Source organism: Molothrus aeneus, chromosome 18 (genome assembly GCF_037042795.1).
Source record: "Molothrus aeneus isolate 106 chromosome 18, BPBGC_Maene_1.0, whole genome shotgun sequence".
Taxonomy (NCBI): domain Eukaryota; kingdom Metazoa; phylum Chordata; class Aves; order Passeriformes; family Icteridae; genus Molothrus; species Molothrus aeneus.
The window spans coordinates 12,231,721-12,246,697 of NC_089663.1; the positions used below are offsets into that span (position 1 = coordinate 12,231,721).

General features: G+C 53.1%; 1 protein-coding gene across 1 annotated transcript in view; it reads right to left on the reverse strand.

Annotated features, from left to right (window-relative positions):
* NCOR2 (nuclear receptor corepressor 2) overlaps window positions 1-14,977 on the reverse strand; it is a 226,323-nt gene that overhangs the window by 65,591 nt on the left and 145,755 nt on the right. Inside the window, exons 10-14 of the mRNA XM_066561983.1 lie at window positions 13,320-13,507; window positions 11,747-11,843; window positions 9,313-9,491; window positions 6,024-6,078; window positions 3,799-3,897 (exon numbers count right to left, since the gene is read on the reverse strand). Coding sequence (XP_066418080.1) covers window positions 3,799-3,897; window positions 6,024-6,078; window positions 9,313-9,491; window positions 11,747-11,843; window positions 13,320-13,507 — 618 coding nt within the window. The remainder of the gene's footprint in view (window positions 1-3,798; window positions 3,898-6,023; window positions 6,079-9,312; window positions 9,492-11,746; window positions 11,844-13,319; window positions 13,508-14,977) is intronic.

Here is a 14,977-nt window from a genome sequence, read left to right on the forward strand (position 1 = left end):
TGCAATGGTCGCCCACCTGCCCATCACGGCAGTGTGTGGGAGATGATGGCTTTTCTCCCCCAAGGAGTTCACTGGCAGGAAGTGTATCTGGCATGCTGCAGCTGCTACACTACCACAAGGACAATGTTACTCCAAAATCAATGCAAACTTACTCTGAAATAAAAAAATCTCACACTTCAAATGGAATAATTATGTGGAAGTAGAGTCACTTTCCTTCCAGCCTGGTTTCAGCCCAACACTTGTGCTCCCACAGCCCAGCAGAACAGCTTCCCAAAGAATGAAGCACATAGTCAGATTCAGTGTCCCTGTTATAGAATTTAGAGGTTTCACAGAGAGACACTGAAATACCCTGAAGAGCAACTGCCACAGACCTGAGTTGTATGGACACATCAACACAAGGGTTTGTCATTACAAGCTCATGCAAATTTATGCTTATCACTGTACACTGACTATTGGATCAGACTATTTTACCATGGCACAAATTCTTTTTTTGTTTTTCAGTGTGAAACGATGAGGAATCTATTTCTCTTCCCATCAATTCCCCCCCCTCACAGGGTTATATTGCCTTTTCATACACAAACACAGGATTATTTTAGAAATATCTTAATCTCAGGAGCCTCAATATCACGCATCATGACCCATTGGATGTGGTACTTCCACTGAGCAGTGCCATGGAAGGCGGAGTGCTGGAGCATCCTGCTCGGAGTGGGCGGCTGCTCTGTTTTCTGACAAACTGGAAGTGGAATCATGTGAAGTCCCTGCTCTTGGCAGGAGATTTTTAGCAGTAAGTAGCAGCTTTATGAGGAATATCCTTTGCCAGGGGACCATCAGCCAGGGAGCAGTGGGATTCTTATTTTTTAATGGACTTTTAATAAGTAGGCCACAAAGATAGTCTTGACACAGAGAAGCTTTTTTCTCTGTGTAATTATCTCCCCTTCGCTCTCAAGCTCCCTGCAGCCTCCAACAGCAAATAAGACCACCAACCTCTCTGTGAGAAAAGGAGCAAGAAAGCAGCATAGAGCCACTTGAAATGCTCTTTGTAGCAGATCTCATCCGCTCTCCTCTCATCTGATACAAAAAACCAACCTCTCCTCCCCTCCTCTAAATTAATTAAAGCTCAGCTTTTGGTGTTTAACTACTTGAACCTTTACCAGCAGGAAAGTATGTGCTCAGAGCATGGGCAATGCTGGGAACACGATGCCATGCCTCCATGTGCTGCAGGAAGGCTGTCCACAATTCTGTCTCCTCCCTGCACACTGCCCATCCCTGGGTGTCCTCTGTCCTTCCTCCTGCCACCATCTCTGGTTGCTGACACTGGGCAGGCAATGCAGAGCTGGCAGTGCCACATCAGCCCAGTGCTGCTGCTCCTCAGTCCCCACTCCTCGCCAGGCCACAGGGAAAACAGAATGAGGGACCTGCACAGGGTTCCAAACAATCCAGGACCCCTTGGGAACAAGCAGGGTGCTGGCTGAGCCTTTGGAACAGGTTACTCCCAAATGAGCACTCCTGCAGCACAGGCAGAATTTGAGCTGCTTCTGAAAAGACTCACAGAGCAAAATGCCACCAGGAGCATCCCTCCATCCCAGCCAGTATCTGACCTCTCCCATAACGGTCTGTACAGTCACACACTGACCCACTCTGGTGTGTGAAAGCAGATCCCATCAGCACCACACCCAGGGGAGACCCTGCCTCGTGAAGAGGTGCAAAGGAGATGCCTCACTGTTCCCACCAGCTTTAACAACATATTCATCCCTTTATTACCTGAAAATGCCACCCTAAAACGAGTCTCTCCCCAGCAGAGCCTTCCTCTGCAGCAGCATGCCCTTCCCAAGCCTGCACACAGGCTCTTCCAGCACTCCCCTCGTGCAGTCTTGCAGGAAATGGATGCAAATACTAGAGGTATCACAGCACAAAGTGTGAATTTCAAAACCCCCCAAGATCTCTGTGGGAGAGCTGCTCCGGGCTGAATGCAGCAGCTGCTGTTCTGCACCTCTCTCCTACTGTGAATCATGCAGCCAGTCCTTGGCTCTTAAAGCTTGTCTGAACATCCCACCTTCCACCTGAGCATCCAACAGCAATGGGAAACATTCCCTGTGTCGCTTCCTCCCAGACTCAGGGGGGCTCCTCTTTCAAAATCAATGACGTTCTGGCTGAGGTCTGCTCCAGGGGAGGTGCAAATGGTTCCCTTTGGTGCCATTCCTACTTGCAAAAACAGTCCTACAGGCGATGAAGCAAGTCCCTGCTTCTAGAGGCTGGCACTGAGCAAGGCTCCAAAGGGCAGCACACGTCCCCACTGCTCAGGCTGGATCATGTGGCTTTAAATCATCGTGGGAAATTCTGCAACCAGCGACACTTTGGGTAATTTCAAACCCCAAAACACAAACAGTCCCTGCTGGGTGCAGGAGGGGCAGGTCTGTGGCTGCTGGGGTAGGTAGGCAGATGCAGAGCAAAGCCTCTCACTCTCCACATTTGCTCAATTTAACACTGAAACCAGAATGAGCTGTGCTAAATGTCTCCACCGCTAACAAGAAACAAATGTGGCCTCATGTTCTAGTTGCTGTGATCTAACAAAACAGACCATGGTAAACACTATAAAAATGTACTGGAGGGAACCACCCTGTGTTTGCTGGGAGAGAGACTGGATCATCTAATAGGGCTTTATCCATCTCTAATGTCTCTGAAAAAAAGAAGGGAAAATTGGGCCCTGTCCATGACATTTGTCATGTGCTAGCTATTCTGATGTCTTAATGCTGCAGAAATCAAATTGGAGTGAGGCTACCTATCCACTTCCCAATCAGGATCTAGGCCCAAGTGCTGCTTTTTATGGCCATGCAGCGTGAAGATCTGCTGATGTCAGTGGTGTCACGGGCCAGGCCAGTTTTTCCATCCTTATTCCCACATTATCTGTGGAGACAGTCCCTCTGTGGCTGCCTCACTCTCCTTGTGACATGAATAATCACTCACTTCATGGACCTGGGGATCCACCAGCAGGACCTGCCTCTGGCTGCAAGCATTCATGGGGATGAGGCACCTTCCCAAAGGTTAGCACTTATCTGTTCCTGGGTATCATGGTATCAGCAGCAACACTGCCAAGGTCATGTCTAGATCTGTATCTTGGCCATGGTAAGGGTTGACTCAGTCACCTGCCCCCAGGCACCTCGTGGTGCCCTGGAATCTGCTCTGCCCTTCAACAAAGGCTGAAGGGTCTCCACTAGCTTTAGTGCCACATCTGCCAGCCCCACAGGAGACCCCCAAGGGGATCTCGGACACCCTGTGGCACTTCAGATGGATTCATATGCTTCTGCTCAGATGTCACTCCCATCCAAGTAATTTTCCTCCCACATCTTCACTATAGGAAGAGCCCTGGCAGGCTCTGCAAGGCAGGAGCCCCACCCAGCTCCCAGGAGCCCTGTCACCATTGTCACCTCAGCTGCCATCTCCAGAGGAATGAGAGACACAGACCCCACCTGGGTCTTGCACAGAGCTCAGGCTGCGTGGGAACCCCATGCTACTGACACACAGCCAGGTTTTCCACAGTCACTCCATCTCCTTTTTAAAGCATTTCAGATTTGTTTGTTTTTTTTTTAAAGACACCGTGGCCTTGGCATGGGGATGGACAAACACCAACTACCATTAAACAGCACGTTCTGAAAGAGGACAAACACAACCCACCACAGCCTGCAAGCATTATCTCCATGTGAGGAGGGGGCAAAGCACCATTTGGGGGGCTCAGACAAAGTGCTGCAGCTCCTTGCTCAGCCTGACAGATGACACTTCCATGCCTCCTCCAGCTCTTACCTGGCTCTTCCCGCGCCGCCGGTAATTCCTCCTCACGAGGTTCTTGTAATTCTCATTCTTCTTGGTCAGGTAGTAATAGAGGACACAGTCAGCCACCGTCTGCAATGACACGGGCACGTCAGGGAACAGAAGGTCCTGGCCTCATGCGCTGCTGGTGGGGCACAGACTTCCAGGAGCAGCGCTCAGAACCGGTCATCACCAGGTCTCCTGCTGCTCCTGAGCACCTGCAGCCCAACAGCCTCCCCACACCTCCCTCCCTCAGGCTCCCAGAGCACTGGAGAAGGGGACAGTGCTGTCCTAGTAAAAAGGCTCAGCCCTTCCAAGGACAGAGCAGGGCGGTCCCGCAGGCATGCGGGGATGGAGATGGGGTGCTGAGCAGAGATCACCCCGTGCTGGAGGCAAAGCAGGGCTGACCCCAGATGACCGCGGCAACCAGAGGCAGAAGAAGGAGCTGCCTGTCAGCCTCTGTGAGGTTACAGGAGGCACAACCTGCCACAGCACTGTCAGCTGCTGTTATTTCCAGCCGCTAAGCTCGCTGGCTCGAGCGCGCGTCCCTTTGCTGCGGCCAAACCGAGATCCCAGCACTCAGGAGCTGCCATCCCAACACCAGTGGCTGGCTCCACAAACACCACCACAGACTGGGCACCTCAGGAAAACCAGGAGTCACAGCCAGCACATATCCTGCGCTCCTGAACAGCACAAAGTGTGCCAGGCTGGGAGGAATCCTGTGCTGAACAGGGTGGGCACCTGAACGCCAGCCTCGGGCTACACCTTCACATTCAGGATTAGTGGCTTCACCAAGATAAATTATCCCACAGATCCATCATGCCACGAGTCCTCAGGAGCTTGGGGCAGCTGTGTGTGCCCGGGGGCTGTGCTCACCCCATCCCTCTGCAAGGAGTGGAACCATTTGCAAAAACAGATTGCAACTTTTAAAGTGTTAATTGGATCTCTTTCTAATTTAGCCCTGATTATACACACACACGCGAACACAAAAACTTACAGTCATCTGTTCCAAGGGCTAAGATCACTATTTTTTTATAATGCAATTTAAAAATCTATTAATTCATTACATTGAGCCATACTTTGCATCTCTCTCCAACAGGATAATGGATGTGTTCTGTATCATAATTACAGCCTGATTTACAAACGAGTACAAATAAAATTAGAAGACATTTTACAGCTTGGAACACAGACTGGATTGTGAGCATCATCCAAGTCCCACCACTTTCGGCTTTATCGAGTGAGAAAGGATGAGGAGCTTGGGATCTTACAGCAGCAGCAGCAGCATGAGGGGGCTGCTGGCCTTCCTTGCTCCTTTGGACAGGAAGGTCAAGGTCTTATAAATTATTTCCCCAGCCTGAGTTACGAAGAATCAGGGAATAATTTAGGCTGGAAGTGACCTCTGCAGGCCACCTCTGAGAGCAGAGTGGTTCCCTCAGAGTGAGTGGACACTGTGTGTATGAAACTCTGCATGAGGTGGCCAGAGGATGCAAATAACTAAAAGGACCAGAGAAGCAGCAGCTTTCAACTGTTTCTTGCTCAGGAGAGTGTTCAAGTGACGGACATAGCTGTGTTTTCAGGCTGGGTCTGTCCAGGATCTGCCCATATGGCCTGTCCCATGGAAGGCACCTGGCCTTGCTCAGAATGGGACAAGAGACTCACTCCTCCCTCAGGTCTTTCTTTTCCTCAAACCTTTCTTCCATCAGCCCAATTAACAACAAAAACAAAAAGTCCAAGCATCACAACACACGAGGTCTGGGAAAGGTCAGGCAGTTCCTGTGAACAACTCTTCCTAGCACCAAGGGGAGCTGTGTGTTCTTTCAGGACACCCACCAGAACTGCTGCATGAAATGGGACTCAGCGCACCCTCAGAAACCCCTCTCTCCCTGAACAAAGAGACCCCTCCACTCTGTGCAGGGCAGCTGGGTGCCCACCCCCTGTGTGACAGCCTGGCTGGTGCAGAATGCCTCGGGGAGAAGCTGGGAAGCAGCTCCAGGCAGATGACGGGGTGGCTGTGCCGCCCCCGCGCCAGGCTGGCTGCGTTCGCGCCTCCCGAGCTCCCGCAGCTGACTCAGCCCTGGCTCTGCAGGGAGCCCGTCTGGACCCTGCCCGGGGCCTGAACCACCACCACCACCACCCACAGGTGCTCAGCATCTGCTGGCAGCTCCAGCACCGAGGGATGGCAGGAGAGGCAGCACAGTTCAGGTTAGAGCCAGGCTTACCTTCCTGTCCAGGAAGGATGCGATCAGGCCGAAGTTCTTCGGGTGCTGCATGAACCTGCAGAGCGAGAGGGAGAGGGTTACTGTGGGTGCTTGCTCTGACCCCCTCACAGCTGGGCTGCCATGCCCTGCGTGCCCAGAGCAGCAAGGCCAGCTCCCAGAGGGACTCTGGGCTTTGAGAAAATATTTGTCTGCTGCTCAGCTTCCCAGAAAGACAGGAACTTTAAATTTAGCCCAGTGGGGCTGGGCTGCTTGGGAGCTTCGATGTGCAAATGTTCCTCATGGGGTGGGAGAGGGAAGGGGGGCTGGAAGTGCTGGAGAGCTGCTCATCAACCTGCTTATCAACCTGCTTGACCCCATGGCCACCCAAGCCTGTACCAAGGGCAGGCACAGAGGGCAGGCACACCTGGCCAAGACCTCAGGATCTGGCAAGAAAAGGATGAGGAATTGCCAACACACTCCACATCATGGCCATGGGTGGCCCCAGCTCTGAGCAGGACCCCAAGCCCTGCTGGGCTGTTGGGAGCAGCTGCAAGGGACAGGAAGGGAAACACAAACCCCGGGAGGAAGCACAGAGCTGCCACATTGCTCAAGAGATCCCCAGTGGCACAGCAGCTCTGAAAAACACCACCTCATGCCCAGCAAGTGGAGGAGCTGTCAGCAAGCTCCCCCCTGGCTCTGGCAGCCCGGGAGAGTAGACTGCCTGCTCAGGGGAAGCTGTCCCCACTAGCAGAGATGCCTCCTCCAACAAATCCCTGTGCCTGGCTGGTGTGGAAGCACCGAGGGCCAGCAAGCCCTTGGCAGGAGGTGCTGCTGGCAGCACAGTTAACCAATGCACTGCCAAAGCATGGACAGCCCGGTGAGTGGTGACTTTGTGCCAGGAGAAGTGGCCACCAGCATGGGCTCTGCCCCAGGGAGCTGAGCAGGCAGGGAGAACCACGTTCAGCACATGCACCTCTGCCAGCTCCCAGGAAATGACAGCCCTGGGGAAATGGATCAAGGCAAAAGGTGGGAGAGCTGCAGTGTGGGTGGAACATGGGCAGGACATGGTGAGGAGCTCATGTCTCCAGCCCTGCCAGTGCCTCCCCTGGGGCAACTGGCACAGCGCTCCCCTGCTTTTGCTGCTCTGTCCCAGTGGAGTCAAGGCACTGAGCTGAACTCAGGGAGGGCCTGGCCAACTCCAGCCATGGCAGCAGGACATGGGTGTTGTCACCCACATTGATGCACAACTCCCATATGGTTTGCGTGGCACCGCAAGATCCCTGTCACCATAACTGGTTACCAGAACAAAAAAGAAACCAGAAATGCTAGGGGGGACAAAGAAAAAAAAAAAAAGGAAGAAAGCAAACCAGACAGGCTGCTCAGACAACCTGGGGTGAGGGCACAGAGCCAGAGCTGGCTCCTCACTCTGCACACAGCACAAACCCAGGGCTGACCACAGGATGGGGTTTTCAATGATGCTAACACACTGCTGGGGCAATGCAGATAACAATCCACTCCTTTTCATGGGCCAGGCCATAATGAGAGATGGATGCTGCATTCTCACACTGCCCAGCACAACACAGCCTCAATGCCTGAGCAGCACCCTGCTCCTTCACCAGCAAACCACAGCTTCCCTGGGAGTAGGCCAGCAATGGGCTCTCAGCAGAGACCTGAAATCCTGCCCAGAAGCAAATCAAATCAGGTTCTTCCTCATGGTTATGTTCTGACAGCTAAAATAGTTCAGACCTGGAGCTTGTCAGCCTTGCAGTGCCTGCCTGTTTACTCCAAGAGCCCTGCCAACTGGGCTGAACAAAAGGTTGAACCAAGTTTTCCTGGTCTCAGGAGGAGGCCAGCTCGAGGTCACGATCACGGATGACACAACTCCAGTTCACCTTAAAAACCCAGGCCAGAAGCTGCAGCACAGCAGGCAGCTGGGCTTACCAGCACGCCAGGCTGGGGGAGAGCTGGGGCAGGGCTCCCTACACCCTCCTGACAGCTCCTGAGTACCAATCTCTCCAAATGAGCTTTGTGAGAGCCCTGAAACCCTGCTGTATTTCTGCCTCAAGCTCTGCATCACCCCCAGTGATGACACAGAATGCACCGTGCACTGCAGGATGCACACACTGGGTGTGGATTCCTCCAGCCCCATTAGACAGGCACAGCCCTGCCATTAGAGACCAAGTAATTAGCCTTTGCGTCATTTGTGGCAAGCCTGGCTGTTTGGAGTGGCACATTTTAAGGCTAATTAGCAATGAGGATTCTCCTCTATCAAAGGCTTGGAGCCGGTTTGCTTGTTTTGTTCTTTTTCGGTCCATCTTGGCAATTAATTATTTCAGCTGCAAACAGGAGTCCTGACGAGCAGGGAGGAGGAGGGATCCCGGACACAGAGAGGTTTCCAGCATGGCTGGAAATCCCTGGAGCCATCCCCTGGTTGTCCAGAGGCCAGAGTAAGTGGTGCTGCTGCTCAGGACAATGTGGTCCTGGTGCATCCATGCACCTCCATGTCCCTCAGGTCCACAGCAGGGAGCTCCAGCAGAGCTCATCCCACTGGAAACTGAACTCCAGCTCTGTTTTCACAGCGCACTGGGGGCACCAAGGAGACTCCAGTCCTCCATGCAGACACACCTGGGTCCCCACTGGGCTATGGGATACAGAGGAATCTGGATGTGAGACCAAGCTGAGCCCCCATATCTTGGCTGACAGCACAGTGGCACGCAGGGAAGGAATCAGTGACTCCCCAAGTGATCTCACTTGATAGAGCCAAGCTGTTCTCAGGCACTGCTTGCAAACAGGAGAAAGCACCACAGCCAGAGTCTGCACGTGTGTGATGTGGGAACGCATCCATGGAAACAGCAGCCGGTGGCAAATCCTGCAGACAGCAGGATGGAGCACTGAGGGAGAGCACCAGCTGGAAGCTGCAGCCTGAGGGGGTCTACATAAGGGGCTTGGATGCTGACAGCCCCAAAAATCCCCTGGACACACAGTGCCCAAAGGACAGCATGAAAATCCAGAAAGGCAGTGTGTATGGAGTGTTGGGTTTCCCTGGTGTTATCTTTAAACTGGCTGATACAATAGGGAGTGCAAAAGGTGAAAAACTTCCTGTTCTCATCCTGCCACAAGCAGCAGCTTTCCCCCCCCAACCACAGAGCAAGGCCTGAAGTTTCTGTGCAGAAGCATCACCAGGTTCAAGATAACAACAGCAATTTGGGATGTGTCTGTGGGGACCAGCCAAGCCCTTGGGATATTCCTGCAGGGATCCTACCCACACTCCCCGGGGCTGCACAGACACAGCTGTGGGGGCTGCACTCACTTTTCCCGGAAGGTTTCCTTCTCCTGCTCGCTCCACATGTTCATCACCTGCCTGTCCTTGTAGACCTTCATGGGGTCATCCATGAGGCCGTTCATGTTGATGAATTTGATGCGCTGCTGGTCGGCATCGTAGAGCATGGGCGGGATGACGGCGAGCTGGCGCATCTGCTTCTCCAGGTTCTTAGGGGAAAGCACACACAACAGTTGGTCAGCACCACAGCCCCGCGGGGACAGCAGGGGACAGACGTTCCAGAGGAAAAGGACAGGAGGACGAACAGGAGAATTCAAAAGCAAGCACTAGACAGCTTTATTGCCGGAGTAATTGTAAATTAAACGCTGAAAGAGGCTATCGCTGTCAGCCAGGAAACAATCTTTCATTTTGGAATAAAAGGCTTCAAGATCCTGTGTGGAAATGTCTGACTTAAGTGAATCCTGACCATGATGAGAAACAAGTCAAAGCAGCGGTGGCACAGGGAATGCTGATCCCCTCCCAGCCTCCTAAAGCCCCCTTCCAACTGTGAGGGAAGGGGGCCAGCTTTGCAAAGCTTCCTGAAAAGGTGGGCAGAGGCAGACATCATGTTTCCCTTGCACAGGAATTGTTCCAGGAGGTTTCATGTGTCACTGAAATGAGGCTGTCATTCCTTACTGCAACACCCCGGGACATAATCTGATGCCTCTACTCCATCCTATGGAGCACAAAGTTCATCCAAAGCCCCAGCTGCACACCAGGACAGGACCGACTGGGCACACTGGTTTCCTTAAGTATTTGCAACAGAGAGGCCAATGTGATGTCTCATTTGTGCTGTGTTCTGCTCAAATGCCAGGACTGTCCCTTTGGCTGAGCTGCTGGTGATCCCCTGGCCACCCCCTTTCAATTGCACCATCAGTCTGAGTCCTCCCTGTCACCTGGGATGTCACTGCTCAAACTCCAACCCTTGACCCAGGAAGGCCAGGTCTCAAGTGCTGCTGTTTCAATTTACAGCCAGATGCTGGTTCCTGGGAGAACAGTCATGGACAACCCTTCCAAGAAGCTGCTGACTCCAGCCTGCCCAGTGCTGCTCTGCTCCCCTGCTGTGCTGATCAGACCCAACCTCCTCCTCCTCCTCAAGCACATCTCTCTGCACAGATATGGACATTTCAACACGTGATCTAGGACACCTCCTGCTTAGAAACTGGCTGCTCCAGATGCCTCCTCATGGTGGGAGGTGAGGAACAGCTCTCAGCTGGAGCATCAACCTGGCTAACTGCAGTCTCCCCCTGGTGACAGGAGAAGCCCCTGTGCAGAGCAGAGAGGATGCTGGTGGGAGCTGAGGGCACAGTGCCCCTCAGGGTGCTGAGTGCTGCCACTACACCCCACCAGCCAGACCCCCCTCCTCTCCAGCAATGTGCTGGGGCAGAGAGCTGGCCCTGCTGCCAGAGATGCTCCCCAGCTCTCACCTCCCTGCTCCTTCCGACCCTGTGGAAGAGCTGGAAGCTCCTTAAGGTCTCCTCTGAGACATGCAAAGCAGATTTGGGGCTCAGCAGGAGGCTGTTGGGGTGGAGTTTAGCAGCACACTGTGCAGGGGGATGGAGGGGATCAGCTAACTCTCCTCTTGGCCAGCACCTCTGCAGGGCTGTGAAATTCCCCTCTGCTTCCAAGATCCATGTCCTCCACGCTGTCACCTTAACTGGCTCAGAGCAAAGTGCCTGGGATCCCAGAGAGGGATCAGCCGTGGTGCACAGGCAGCAAACATCCCAGCTATTGCTGGGCAAGGGCTGCTCTCCCCTCCCAAACATGATCCATTCACTGCAGCTCGCCTCCGTGCCAAGAGAGTGGAACCCTTGTGAAACCAGATCCAAACGAAGCCGAGGTCACAGGGATGTTTCAAGATGAATGGAGCACTCCCAGAAGATGTGGGCCAACTGGCTCACGTACAAACCATTCATTCCATAGGATTCCCCTGTGTCAAGTCACACAGCCCATTCAAAACAAAACGAAACAGAAAAACCCCTCCACCCAGCAGCCTGGGTGCTGGCTCCCTGCCCCTTCCCCTTCCCATCTTCACTTCCAGGATAAACCACAGCCAGGAGGTGTTTGTGGGGTGCTACCTAGGATGAGCAGCACGCTGGGGTTTCAGGCCCCTAAGAGACAGCCAAATGCTGATAAACCAAACCTACTGGCCACGTTTTGCTCCATGTTTTGCTCTGGCAGAACCATTGCATGGCTCCATTACATCTCTCACATAGCTGGGAAAATGCTGATGTGTATTAAATAAACCTCTGACTTTGGATCTCATCCAGAAAGTGTTTGGGATCATGGCAACCTCAGTGGGACCTAAAGTTAGTGGGATTTGGCACAGGACTCCACCTGTGGAGACCTGGCAGTCCTGTCTTGGCTTCCTCAGAGAAGACAGAGTGAGGGGTGAAGAGGAGGAGGAAGGGGAAGCTGCTCTCACCTCTTGCTCCGAGAGGCCGTCGATGATTTCGGACACCTCGTGCTCGCTGCGCGCGGCTGACATGGAGAGCCCGCCACTGCCCCTCTGTCCTACCCTGCTGGGAAAGGGCAGTGGCACACTCAGGCACTGATGCTCCACTTCATAAGCAGCAAACCACGTTCAAGAACATTTGACCACCATAACAGCCATATCCCATAATGTTCCCCCCAGGCCACCCCCTCCCACACTGTGGGAAAGGCACCTGCGTTTGGGGCTCGCAGGTCAAGAGCATCAAAACCACTTCCCTTACCTGTGTCAACTTCCTGGACTGCTAGAACACAAGGACATTTCATGCCCAACCACGCTCTCCCCCACATTTTCTCCTACTCACCCAACCACAGCAATGGCACAAAGGTGTTGGTGTCAGCACCGAGCCATTAGCACTGTGCCACCACATCTGGTTTGCAAAATGCTATGGGAAGTTTTAAATCAAACCCATCCACTGACATTTTCCCCTTACAGTAACAGCTATACAACCCAAGGAATTACAGCTTTTCTTATTAAGCAGGTAAAAAATTAAAGCTTTTCTCGGTACCATTTTTCCCTTTCTTTTTCAAACAAAATAAAGCCATCAGTTAGGAAGTTTGGACCCACCCAGTTGTTAGTGGGGCACAAGGATGGGATGTTGGCAGAAGGGTTTGGGTTTTCTGCGTATCAGGTGACCCCAGGCAAGGTGCCAGGGCTGAAATGGGAAGGACAGGGAGTTTTCAGCAAAAAGGGTGGAGATCATGAAATCGAGTCTTCTCCTGGCAGAAGACAACATGACCTCAATTGCACTTCCAATGAAGAAAATGGACAGGGGGTGGGAGAGACAGGGGACATCCCTTCCAGTGAGACATTTTGCTTCCTTCATATTGTCTGTGGTCATTTCAACAACCTCTGCAGATGTTTCTGCTCCCATCAAAGCATGTGCATGTAATAAATCATCAACGTGACCAAATGCACCTGCAAGTTTTGTACATCTTAATCTGGGCACAGCAATGAGGCAGGAATTAGGGCTGTCCCAGCCAGCTGGCCAGCACAGGGGAGCTACCCCTGGCCCTGATGTGGCCAGCTGGGAGATCAGCAGCAGAGGTGAGACAGGCAGTCACATTGCTGACATTTTTTGCTCCTTTTGGCTCTGTATTGAGCCACCCTGGGGAAAAAGCAGCAAGGCAGAGGATTTGAACCTTTGAGTTAAAGGACTCAAGCCGTTTGCATTTTCTGGGCTCTGCCACACTAGCTGGTCCTTTTCTTGGACGTGGTGTGGTGTGATAGCTTTTGTAATTTAGTTGTTTTCATTACTTAAGGTGAAGGCTTGCTTGTGGTATTGGCCTCACTTTTCCTATCCTTTTGTACTGGGAAGAGTTCATCATAGATAGAAACAGGGGAAAAAGCAGCAAGACTCTCATCTGTCTGCTGCCTTCTGCCTTTGACTGGAGAGGGAGAAAAGGCACCGAGAGCCACCCCAGCCCGCTCCTCCCGCTACCAAAGCCCACACCCATTCCCAAAGAGAAAAGAAAGGCTGTCTGATACCAGCTCAGCCCCTTCCTACCGCTTCTCCTCTAACCTCTGCATGCGCTCTTGCAGCTCGCGTTGCTTGCGGATCTCCGGGAATTGCTTCTCATAGTATTCCCGCACTTTGCTCTCCTTGGCACGCCGCCGCGGGTTATTCTCGATGCGCTCCACTTTCTTTTCCCAGGCCTCCATCAGCTGGTCATAGCGCTGGCAAAACTTCTGCTCCTGAAAGGGCAGAGGGAGAGAGGGAGCTCAGAGATGTGCCTGGGAAGGGCAACTCCTCCAGGCCTTGCCCTCGATGGCTGCTCATGCTGAGTGCGAGTCATGTTGCTTAAAGAAATACAATTTATTAGGACATGGACATGCTCCAGGGCCTGGGGCCAACCCAAGGGTGAATTCTCAAAACAGGCCATCAGGTACCCTCAGGCTCTTTCCTTCCAGACCCAACGTGTTTGGTGGCAGCAGGACTCTTACCCAGCGTGGCTCGGCCTACCCCTCACATCTGCACATCTCACTGAGCATCCTCTGGCCCAACAGGTGCTTGGTTCAGCAGCCAAAGGCCCACACCCCAGCAGAGAGCAAGGTGCCTGCCTGAGGCCACTGAGCAAGAAGGGACTGAGACATGGCCTTGGGAGGAGGCACAGGGGGCAGGAGAGCTGGTCTCCATTGTGTGAACAGGGTGTGCAGGGCCATAATTTTGGAGCCACCAGCTCACCATGCTGGGGAGAGCTTGCCATGGTGCCCAAGGCCAGGCACCCCTTCCTACCCACACACACCAGCTCCAGCAGTCACAGCTCTGTGCTGGCAATGATGATGGGATTGGGACCATAGGGCAGCTCCATGCAAGGGCCTGGCTCCCCAAAATCAAGAGCCAGGCACCCAGCCCTGGCCCACAGCCATACAGTGTGGTGGCCTGGCCACACACTCAGCTCCTTCACTGTCCTAAAAAGCAAAAGTACTTTTCCTGCTGCTGCTCCTCTTTCTTGGCCCATGTGACAGGACCAACACATCCCCACCAACAGCAAACCCAGGCTCTGCCGAAACATGGCAGTGCAAAGGGTTTCCACACCCCGACCCCCTGGGTGACATCCTCATGGCACACCCACCAGGTCCAGCACTGCACTTCTGACTGGTGTTTATGGGACAAGCCTGACAACACTGAAGTAAGATTTGCAACACAAATGAGTCTCCTCCCATTACACCCCAAATCTCTTCTCCCTCCTCCAGCCACACTCTTGCTGGAGGAGAACACCCACACACAGGGAAGGTCCCTGGTGGGAAGATCCCTGTCTGGTCCCTGAGAGCCACCACAGTGGCAGCAGTGCCCAGCCTCAGCTGAGAGCAGCTGGGGGACCAGAGGGGTTTTAGGGTTTCAGTTTGTGTCTGACAAATGCCTTCCAAGCCCCAAATCAGGAAGTGAAAGCAGATGTTGCTCTAATGGCAAACCCCAGGTCACTCCTGACCCTGACACCGCTTTCCAGAATGGGTGGCTCAGCACCAGCACACTCAGCACTACAACAGAGACACAGGGAATCCAGATTTCAAAGAAATAAACTCATCTCTTGCCACCATCGCCCTATGACCAGAAGTCTGAGGCTGCAGGATTTCCCAGAGGCACTTTTTTCTCATCTCGTTTGCTCTTGCCCACAAAGAAAGATTAGGAGAGGTAAAAAAAACCCAAACCAGGGGAAATGC